At 31.2% G+C, this 11,667-nt stretch overlaps 3 protein-coding genes and 1 non-coding gene across 4 annotated transcripts; 2 read left to right on the top strand and 2 right to left on the bottom strand.

Moving 5' to 3' along the window:
- Positions 1–25: 25 nt before the first annotated feature.
- On the bottom strand, positions 26–3,631 carry AXL1 (Axl1p; the record flags this gene model as incomplete). Its single annotated transcript, XM_003685425.1, has 1 exon — positions 26–3,631. One exon carries the CDS (start codon positions 3,629–3,631, stop codon positions 26–28), a length of 3,606 nt encoding a protein of 1,201 aa, XP_003685473.1.
- Positions 3,632–4,994: 1,363 nt separating this feature from the next.
- TPHA0Dtrna4C lies at positions 4,995–5,066 on the top strand. The gene has a single exon. It is a non-coding gene; the product is annotated as a tRNA-Cys (tRNA).
- A 1,095-nt stretch (positions 5,067–6,161) lies between these two features.
- On the top strand, positions 6,162–7,289 carry TPHA0D04050 (uncharacterized protein; the record flags this gene model as incomplete). Its single annotated transcript, XM_003685424.1, has 1 exon — positions 6,162–7,289. One exon carries the CDS (start codon positions 6,162–6,164, stop codon positions 7,287–7,289), a length of 1,128 nt encoding a protein of 375 aa, XP_003685472.1.
- A 232-nt stretch (positions 7,290–7,521) lies between these two features.
- On the bottom strand, positions 7,522–9,060 carry TPHA0D04040 (cyclin family protein; the record flags this gene model as incomplete). The annotated part of the gene is made up of 1 exon (XM_003685423.1): positions 7,522–9,060. One exon carries the CDS (start codon positions 9,058–9,060, stop codon positions 7,522–7,524), a length of 1,539 nt encoding a protein of 512 aa, XP_003685471.1.
- Positions 9,061–11,667: the final 2,607 nt, after the last annotated feature.

Below are 11,667 nucleotides of genomic sequence, written 5' to 3'. Positions count from 1 at the left end.
GTTACACATTATATTTATTATATAATTACTTATATGCTTTTATATCATTTACTAGAACTAATGGCAATGCAGACTTAATAGGTTCAGTTTGCCAATTGTTCTTCTTGCTGGTGCTCTTCGTAGTTATTGAACTTGAATTAATTACAGTCATGGAAATAATCTTAATGATTTCTTTTATGATTATGAAATAAAGTTTTTTAGCTTCATCTTTTTTCTTGAAGTATTTTACAATTTCTTTCAATAATTTACTGGGTTTACCTTCAGAAATTTCTACTATTTCCTTCAATTCATCTCTCTTTATTGTCAAACCTTTAACTTTCAAAAATGTTACTAGTTGGAGAAATAGTTTTCTATTTGCTATCTCTTCTTTAGCCATTAGACTTATGATATGAATAGATATTTTGCTTCTATTTTTTGAGTTGATCGAGATAGTTGCTCTAAAAAATTCTAGATATTCCTTCAACGTCAACTTTTTTATTATATTCAAATCAATTGCTTCATTATATTTTAAATTCAATTGAATTCTATTGTTGAATATTCTTTTCTTTAAATTGTTATGTAATTTCATTTGTTGTGTCTCAAAATTAACAGAGTCACCAGCTTGGACATTTGCTACTACGTCATCCACCAAATTAACATTTGTGACATTATTAAATGGATTATTTGTATCTTTTTGCATGGTATTAATAAATGGCAAAAGAAATGTCAATTTAAAGGTTGATTCATTAAGACTTCCAATAGTATCATTTTCTAATCGCCACATATATTCATCAATACTACGCTCTAGGTCTTCAGGGTCGGCAAGTGACATTATTGTAATATGAAGTCCAATTGTGTTTGTAAGTGACCGCATTCCACCAAAAACTACGTAGCCTACTTGTTTTCTATTTCTTAATTCACTAACTAAATTTGACTGCATAATATAATCCGTCAATGATGTCAATGTTGCTATGTATTCATTGTTCCTTTCACCAGTTTGAATGAAATAGTTGATACAATTATTTATATCTCCTTCGTCACCGGGGTGTTGGAAATACACATTTTCACCTGGTTTAAGGAAACATGTTGATAAAATATTATTTTTTTCAAAATAATTTAAACTAATTGTATCACTAAGAATCCAATGATCGTATATTAAGTGGCTCAACTTCATAGCTAATTCATTAGTGCCGCTGATAAAACTTTTAATATATTTTGCTGATTTAAAAAATTGAGAACAAAAGTTGTAGAAAGAATTTATATCAGATTCTTCCAAAGCATCAAATCTATCTTCCAAAGTCCACATATGTTTTTCCAACATTATCAATAAACCTACAGAAGCCAGTTTTACAGAATTACCTGATGCTGCATCTTCATACTTTCTTCTTGTCATAACCCGAGCCCTATGAAGTGCTGAATGTGTTACAGTTGGATTCTTTATAGATATACTATTGCAAATTTTAATTATGTTTTGTAAAAGACTCATTATCCCACTTTGGAAACCACTTATGGTTATCATTAATTTAACATCACCGTTGACCGAAGCACCTATTTCATAAGTATACCCGAGCCTTAAAGCTGGATATAATTCTCTTGTCATCAATATCCCTAATAATTGACCCAACACTTCCAAATGCATTGTACTAGCAGGTGAAGGTTTTATTGACCAGTTAGTTATCTCAAAAGAAAATATTGAAGATTCAGTACTTGAATGTTGAAGAGGACTATTTAAAACCCACGTCTCCTGATTGCTGTTTTTAAGCACCAGCCCTGGTTTGGACTCTATAGAATTATTATAAATAATTGGATATCCAATTGACTCATTACGCTTTAATATAGCTTCCAAATTTGCAGAAAGGATTGCAAGTGATTTCCCAATCTCTGGCATGAATGTGTTCCTCTTTGGGATTCCGATATTTCTAAATATATCATCTTCTTGTCGTAATTGATTGGCTTTAAATTTGTACTTAAATGTAATGTATTCAAAATCATAGAATGGATCAGTACTATATACCTTTAAATCTTCTGTTAATGTAGTAAATTTTGGTGTTTCTATATCTCCAAGAAATAATATTCTAAGATTTTTTCTGTTAACGTATCTTTTTAAAAACTGTTGAAAGTTGTAAGCTTTTGATAGCCACCAATTCTTACTCCATTCATTCTCCTCAAAATTAGATATTCCTGTTTCACTGTAGTCATTGATGAAAGGAAATTCCTTAAGTAAAAAAGATGGCCTATTAAGAGCCAAATTTTCTTGTAACCGTGAGGATATCTCAGAAATTTCATCCATAGAGGTATCTTCTTTACCTTTATTTATGAACCTGATAATGTCAATGGTATTACATTCAGATAAAAACCGTGCTAGCTCAGTGTCATTAGCCTCTGATAATTTTTCAATCGCAGAGTTACAAATTGAATTTATTATAAGCTCTTGGTTTTTTACCCCGGTACCAGTTAGACTTAATTCTACTACTAAACCTACACTATTAAGTGCAAAATTTGAGTGGAATGCAAAACAATCTGTAATTAAATTATCTTTCTTTAAGAAATAACATAAAGAGTTGTCATTTTCATCACCGAATAATTCGCACCATACCATAATAAACCTTAATAGATCATCTTTATTGAAATAGTCATCATCCATATCAATGGGAAATAATAATCTGAGAATAGGTTGTTTTGTAGATTTAATAAAAATAGCATTATGATTTGGATTCCTTTTAAAACATTTGATGTCCTTGTACTTTGGATTGTATGCATTTGATAGAATGTGAAAGTCCTCTAACCTGCAGTCTTCTTCATTTCCTTTAGACATGGCTGACTCTTGTGACAATGATGAAAATGAAAACCTTTGGTGCATATAAACCGGACTCTTTAAACTTTTTATGAATGTGTTATCATTTCGAATACTATCATCTATACCATTAAAATATGTTAGAGCATATTTTGTTAGAACATTCACCGACTGGGGTCCTTTAATACAAAGTGTCATATTTGAAGCATTATAATTTGTTTTAAAATAACTTTCTAATAATTTTTTTGAAGTTGTCTTTAATAATTTTGCACCTTTCCCTAGTGTTGTAATATTGCCGGTTGAAAATCTACTAAATGGATGTTTACTATTTGCTAATAGTCTTGTGGCATGATATAGTATTTTCGTAAGATTACAGGTATTCCCGTCATGTTCACTTTCGATAGCATATATTTCCTTATTGACAGATGTTTCCTTAAACAGAGGATCTTTAAAAGATGAAGAGAAAATATCAAGTAACCTTTCAAAATTAGATTCTGATGAAGTAAATAAACATGGAATTTCAAAATAAAATGTTGTCTGTTCTCCTGTTGTGTATGCATTATGAGAACCATTGCTTTCAGAAATTAATTTATGATAGGAATTTGGATCTGGATATTTTTTTGACCCTGCACTTAAAATCATATGCTCACACAAATGTGCAAGACCTGGAATCACTGACGGATCATTGTGGGATCCCGTAGCGACAGATAATGAACATGATGCCATTTCTCTAGATGGATCAGAAATGACCATGGTCAGTATCCCATTAGGTAGTCTACATAGCTTATAATCCATTCCTCTCGATGAGGCTGGTATGTATATTGGAATATCATAATTTTTCACCTGTGTCCATGACATGTCAGAAAATTAAAGTACTGTGGAAGTTTATCTCTTGGTGATATTTTGAGTCAGTCACTGGCATCAAAAAACCAAATAAATTTTGAATGTTAGAGGCTTGTTTTATATTAATCATATTTGTCGCCATAAATCTCAAATGAAGTATAACCAATTTAATATCAGTTCGTAGAATTTTGAGATGCTTTTAAATAAAATACAATGTTTCATTCTCTTTGTTTCATGTAAATTTCCTCATTAGGTAATTTACATTATTCCATCATGTTCAGCGCGCTGTCGAAACAAGACGACATTCTGGCTCGCAGTTCGCATCATAGCATTGCAATTGAAATATGTATTGAATTTACAACTTAGTGAACATACTGTAATAGATCACAGTGAGTAGTTAATATAATAATTGCAACGTAGTTATAATCTGCAACTCTGAAGGGTCTCCATATCTCAGGGAAAAATATTGAAGGCTTCTTGAAAATGTTGATTAGGTCCTGATTCGAAGTCACATACGCCCTTAAGCACTATCCACTTTCGCTGCTTAAGTCACATGCCCTACTTGCGCTAGGTATTGATATACATCTGAGAGGTATGTTCATTAACTTCGTATTATAAGAAAAATATCTAGTAATTGTCTGTCAATTGGTGCGCGACTGACAAAGATACACTGATAGTTGGTGTCCCAAAAACGTTTCTCATTTATTTTTAATATCGAAACGTAACAGTGGAATTATTTTTAACCAACTGAGCTGGTGATCAATTATCGCCTAATGTTTTATTGATGCTCGCTACTTTGCCAGCTTAGTTATTAATTACTTTATTGTTTCATACCTATGCCTGTAATACTTGTCAGTTTTTGCAAAAAAATATCCATATTCTGTTACAAACACAGACGCATATGTGAGTTTCATATTGGGTCTATGATATGTCTGAGTTAAACATTTATCAATTTCTCAACTTGAAAATCTAGGGTGGTGTTGAGAGTATTACCATTCTTGTAAAATTAAATTCAGAAATTTTCATTTTAGTATTAACCCGAATGAAGTTCACCATTATTGAAAGTGTCTACCCTTAAAAACCGATAGGAATTACATATATTAAAGTGGAGTACCAATACACCAGGGTGATGAACATCTACGAAGCAGATTGTGATTTCATTATAGCTGAAAGTATAAAAAATTATCACATGGTTTTTACTACCAGCTCCGAGGCTATGGACCAACGAAGTTAGCAAGAGTGTCTTATCATTTGAAAATATCCCATTATTTCTAAAAAATATTTCAACTAGTTACTAATGTCGTTACTGACACATTTTGAACAAATGATATCTGACATGCTACAAAAGCATACGTTTGTAGATCCTAAATATAACGAAGCTCGTATGGCGCAGTGGTAGCGCAGCAGATTGCAAATCTGTTGGTCCTTAGTTCGATCCTGAGTGCGAGCTTCTTTTTTGCCCTCGCCACAACTGATTATGATGTAAAACTAGAGCTTTTGGTTATATGCTGTTAAATCAATAGTACATAGAGCTTGGCAACAACGACTTGCCGGAACACGCTAATTTTTGATCACCTCGATTCGATTACTGGTGCAAATAAATGACACAAACATATTTTTTCTCCAGCAAACCCTGTGCTGCAATCGCAATCAAGTTATGAGCTCGTGGAACCACCTTAGCGTTCCTTCCCAAACATATTTTCCATTTAACCTATATTTGTTGTGAAGATACACTGTTAAAAATATATTTCAGTGATAAATAGTTACAGGGAACGAAAATAAACACCGAAACAGAAATCTAAGCTGGTGTTGCAACTTCATGTCTTTTCGAATTCTGCAGTTCCCTATCTTAAAGCACCTAACAGTACGAACTTAAAAATAAAAACACCATCCCAATTCAGCATAGAAGTTTCTTTCTGATGTACGAACATTATTTGATTTTACGTCCTGGTGCGAATTAGATTTGTGCGATGAGATGCGTTAACAAGAACACGAAACTTAACGCGACTGTCCATACTTCAAATTATTTACATACATAGTAATAAATTAAAAACTATTCAATTGAATACATAATTTGGTGTTTCATTACGAAAAAATGGTACTGTTTACTCAATGTCACTGTGGTGTAATGGAACATATACTATCTAGAGTTAATGTTCATAGATTCTTAATAGTGTGCAATTTTTTTCCACTCTAATGTGATTTCTGTTATTATTCGGTTTTTGCCATGTTTAAATTTACATCAAAATATCGTGTTTTACATCCATACTATAGTGAATATCATTCCCTAATGTAAGAAGTTGACGTGGATCAAATTATTATATGCTGAGAATAATAATAGGAACGCTAAATCTTGGTATTCAGATTTACCTCTCCTACATACAGTCACATATATATATATATATGCGTTACAAAATTACTTCTTAAAACAATCAATCTAACATTTCTTACAATTTTATCATTATTGTAAATTAAAGATAAACATATCAGTATTCTGGTAATAGTTAAGCATAAGTGTTAATTACACATAATCACAATTTAAGATATGGAAAATATTGAAATCATAATCACATCCCCAGAAAGTGAAAACTCAAAAGTAAGACTAGCACAACCTGCTAGCTTCAAATCATCCAATGACGATTTCAGTGCAACTGTAAGACAATGCAAAGAAAACATAATTAAAAATAATTTAACTGCATCGTTAGCAACTAAGAAAAGAAATTATATTCATAAAACGACACATGCAGCAACATTCACTAAAGACAAAAAATCATCCAATGCTATTGAAACCGAAATAACAAAACGTGAATCCCTTTTGAGGAGCATTAAAAATAAAGATATAACACTTGTAAATGAATATTCTGATGATATTTTTGAATATTTGTACCAACACGAATTAAATAACTTACCAACTCATAACTATTCATTAGCACCGGACTCACAATATTATATGCGTCCTGCAATGAGAGCAATCTTAGTGGATTGGTTAGTCGAAGTTCATAACAGATTTGAATACACTACAGAAACTTTACTTCTCGCTATCAATTTATTTGATCGTTTTCTATCTCAAAATAAAGTGACAATGAGTAAATTGCAATTACTTGCTATTACCTCATTATTTGTCGCTGCAAAATTTGAAGAAGTAAATTTACCCAAAGTTGTCAATTATTCATACTTGACTGATGGTGCTGCCACAGAAGAAGATATAATTACAGCGGAAAAATTCATGATTCAATCTTTAAGATTTAATATAAGTTCTCCAAGTCCAGTAAGTTTCATGAAGAGAATCTCAAACTCAGATGATTTGACTGATCCTAGCAACATGGATTCGATTAGTCAATTTTTAATCGAATACACAACTTGTTCTTCAAAATTTATTGATTTGAAACCTTCCCTAGCTAGTAGCATGTCAATGTACATTGCAAGAAAAATTAACTTACAACATTCAGTATGGGATGATCAAATCAAAAAATTAAGTGGAAACATAGATGCAATGAATGATAAACAATTCCAAAATTTGTGCAAAGAATTGATTATGGAAATTGTCACACCTTCAACAAAACTAACTGCATTGACAAATAAATTTCAAACATCAACCTACAATGAAGCATATAAAAAAATTGAAAATTGGTGTCAACATCAGATCTCAAAAGATTTTGCAAAGTTATTCTAAATGAATCTTTAAATACAGCATATAACATTACACAACATTCGCATGTAATAGCTTTAATAAATTAAATTTTATTATTCTTTATAAAATATTTTACTCTTAAATATATGATATTTAGAATCCTTTAACGCAACATTTTTCAATGTCCCATTTTTGATAAATGATATATTTATTCATTATACTATTGAGTTTATTTCCTATGATTTTTATACTAATGTATTATTGTTTATTATATTTATTCATGCAATGTCATTACGTCATAACCGTTCTTTCTAACTTTCAAAGCCCATTGTACTGAAATAATCGAGGCTTTCATAAATCTCCTAGATTGATATTTTCTATGAAATTCATCATGTACTATCGGTGATACTAGATAATCCATCATCATTTTACATACAGGCGCTATTTGACTTTTAACATAACCACCACTGTAATGAATTAGGTTACCATCCCATTCACCTTTACCAAGCATTTTTCTTGCTAAAAACATAGCCGCTGCAGAACATAAAGAAGGTAAAATCCCAATAAATCTAAAATCTACTATTGATATTTCTAGTAGAAACTTGGCTAAAGTACGTGACTGTATATCGTAGTCAGCTGCCTTAGAAATTCTTCTTAGAAAATTCATTGGATTAGGATAGTTTAGATTAAAACTCAACGTTTTTAATATAAACTTTTCACCTTCTTTTATTTCTTCTTCAGTGCAAGCACCATCTGTTTCGGATGCAAAGTTTTTTATACTTGGAGAATAAACTTCTTCATACTTTGAAGCAATAAACAAACACGAAGTACCAACTAATTGAAGTTTGTCCAATTGAACTAACTCTTTACATAAAAATCTGTCCATTAAATTTATTGCTAAGAATAATGATTCTGGAAGTAGTCCAAACTTGTTATGAATTTTGACCAGCCAATTGACAAGAATGTCTCTATTTTGATGAATATTTTTATGTTGATAAAAATCTTCTTTCTTAGGCAATGTAATAACTTCTAAATGATACAAATAATCGAAAATATCATTAACGTACTCGTTGACCATAAAAGGGTCATTATAATCTTCTGCATCTAAATCTTCCCACACATACTCCTCTTCACCGTTTTCGTTGCATACTTTAAACTTTTTTGGGATATTATATTCTGCAATTTGTGAAATTGGTCTTTTCTTATTAATATCATCTTCCTCTGTTATAATGTTATAATTGGAATTGATGTTTTGACCTGCCACAGTTTCATTCTCTCTTGTAAAAATATCTTCTTGAGTTGGTTGAAAATTTGTTTCGTCCATTAATTCTTTATTATTTTCAATCTCGTTTTCCTCTTTTATGGATGACAATGCATCTGAAGACGCCGTTATAGTGCACGATGCAGAGTAATATGGATCGATATTTTCTTTATCTTCAAAATTTTGGTAATTATTACTATTTCTTGAATCAGTTACACTTTGGCTGTTTGGCGAAGATTTGATGCTATTTGAAGTGTACGTAGATGCAGTTCTTTCTAGAACATGAATGTCAGCAGGTTCAGGATATGTACGCTTTTTCAATTGAGGAATTTTTGAAGCATCTCTTCTCCCACCAGGAAGTGCTTCTTTGAAGCTTGTGAGTGCATTATTGTTGTTACTGATATTACTATTATTCAGATTCATCTCTTGAGAAAGAGCAGTATTTGTCACATTATTTAATGCTGCCCTTTGAATACTTCTTAACAGATTAGTTGCACGTCCGTTGTGGTTGTTATAGTTAGTAGCCTCATCAGAGTCAATAGAAACAACCATTGATGATGCAGCTCGTTATATCTTATTCGTTCAGAAAAATGCTAAAATCAATACTAAAAATCCTGTTTAGAGACTTATTAAATATTACAATTATATCGATTAAATGGGATTGAATCTTAACTTCACGTTGCTTGCAGAATTTAATTTTCACAAAACACCAATCTTAACAAAACCAACTTGTTCTTTCCTGAATAATTTTTTCAAGAACAACCTAATATAATAGTTTTAGTCGAATGCTAATATCTCTATAAATATATATCATTAAAGAAAACCTTTTGTTAAGATCTATAGAATGTGTATTGGCAGATAACTATAACTTTTCACTTTATGAATATCAAATACGATAGTAATAATGATTGCAAAGTTTCATGATATAAGAAACATATAAGAGTTACTATTATTAACAAAAAAAATTGATCTTACTTGGACTCACACTATAAAAGCAATTACCTGCATTGAAAGAATTGTGTTATTCACATAAAATGACATGGGTTTTCCTAAAGCAATATCCCATTTGAACGAAATAACCATGTTGGAACACCAATATTAGTATACACCAATTACAAAAGCTTTTAGGACTTAATCCAGACGATAAGATCGATTTTATGGTGCGGAATAGCTGTGTACAGAGGTATTCCTCAACTAATTGTTGCCCTAACCATCACAGAATACCAAAACTTGTAGCATTGAAGTTTTGTGATCTGTTAGGTCAAAATGTTCAAGTTGATGCCTGTCCTCAATCAATATCTTGTATTCAGTTTCGTATGCAACCAGGCTGTACAAAATCGATACAAGCAGATTTATTTACATAATTCCTATTTGAGCATTTGGTGAATAACATATATTTACCAAATTACCGTAAAAGGAGATATCTTTAATTTATGTATTTACGTTTTTGGTTAAATGTTGCCGCATTGGGATTAGTATGAAAAATACATTTGTTGTGAAACCTCCTCATTAGGAAATCGCTAGGATTCAAGTTAATTTATATAAGAGTATATTGTAATAAGAGCATGTATAGACTATAATTCTTCAGGTTTTATAGCACTTGGTTCAGTTACTCTTGTCCTCTTATGCAATATTCCAGGATTGAATAATGACAGATACTCCATCGTGAACATCTTTGTCCTTTATATAAGTTTTCTTCGACTTTTAGTGTATCTTGAAAGAAAATAGCAAGCTTATGCCTCAGTGTCATTACTAGTCTTTCAATATTGACAGATCGAATGAAGTTATTTTAATGTGATTGTTATGACATGCCATATATTAAAGAAGTGACACAAATGTAACATTAAGAAAACACTTAATATAAGAGTAGACAGTATTTACTGGTACTACTGGTAACTATTTTCAATTTATATATAGAGTTGAATGCTGACTACTGCTATCATTTGTTTGTCATAGCATGGGATACGTACAATATTATGCAATTTGTTTATGTTTACCAACAAACTTCAATTTAAGTGAATATTATTGTAGGGAATGAAGTCTCACACATGGTGACTAGATCAATGCTAGTTATATCAACTGGGTTGATGAATTGTAATTCTTTAGTGACAATATTTCAGGTATGAAATATTAAGTGTGTTTAGATTGGTTTCTTCTACATATAGTAAACATAAATAAACACTTTTAAGATACTATCATACAATAGTATATTTTAAGACGTAAGTATGTCTGACTTCGTCACCTTTTACAGTAGTTTAATTTGATTACGTGATTTTACGCCAAGTCAATAAACTTGATCTTCAATTGCTTTCCCCAATTGTCATTTGTCTTTACAACTAAGAATATAGGTCCTTTGCACTTCTAGTTTGAAAGCTTCGATTCCTGACAAACACCTACGATAATACGAATACTCTCCAACCAATAACTGTATTCATTGTTTTAATATGCTAAATTTTTTACCTTATTAGATTATATATTAAGATTAATATGTCTAGTTTCGTGGCCCTAGATCGATGACACCTTCTACCTAATAAATTGTGGGGTTTACATATACATATTATTTCAATATGCTCTTCTGTACAATTCGACGAGGCTGTCTTGTTGGAAAGGTATTACACATTGATGATTTTACAGTACTGTTCATATACAATAGAATTTATATCATTACATTGTTGTAGGCATCATTGTTTCAGGTTTGTGCGGAGAAACAAGTGCACAACCAGCAACAGGCTTAATGATATTGACCTCAACCGGGTGGTTAAGTTGTTCGTTAATCTTCATAGTGAGTAGGTAAGGATTATAATATCCAATATCACTGGTTCTCTTATTATAAACCAAAAATTGCAAAAACTATTAGAATACTATTATACACTATTGCATTTGAGACTTAAGTATCGTCACATTCTGTTCCTCTTATATGTCGGTGTATTTCAATCCATTTTTAAACGACATGTCAAGTGAATGGGTTAAACGACTAGTAGATTGCAAGAGATAAACGATAGATTGACCGAATTAACTAAACGATCGTTTATTAATCTTGAACCTCATTTAACGCTACTACTTGCAATTTGTCTTTACAATTATGTGGAGTAACAAGCTTATGTTGGGTAGTTCCAACATCTAAGTTAGTGTCATTAGCCACTTCAGTTGCTCTAGTAT

Source organism: Tetrapisispora phaffii, chromosome 4 (genome assembly GCF_000236905.1).
Source record: "Tetrapisispora phaffii CBS 4417 chromosome 4, complete genome".
Classification (NCBI taxonomy): domain Eukaryota; kingdom Fungi; phylum Ascomycota; class Saccharomycetes; order Saccharomycetales; family Saccharomycetaceae; genus Tetrapisispora; species Tetrapisispora phaffii.
The sequence above is the reverse complement of the archived record's forward strand: the minus strand, read 5'-3'. Positions and strand labels throughout refer to the sequence as shown.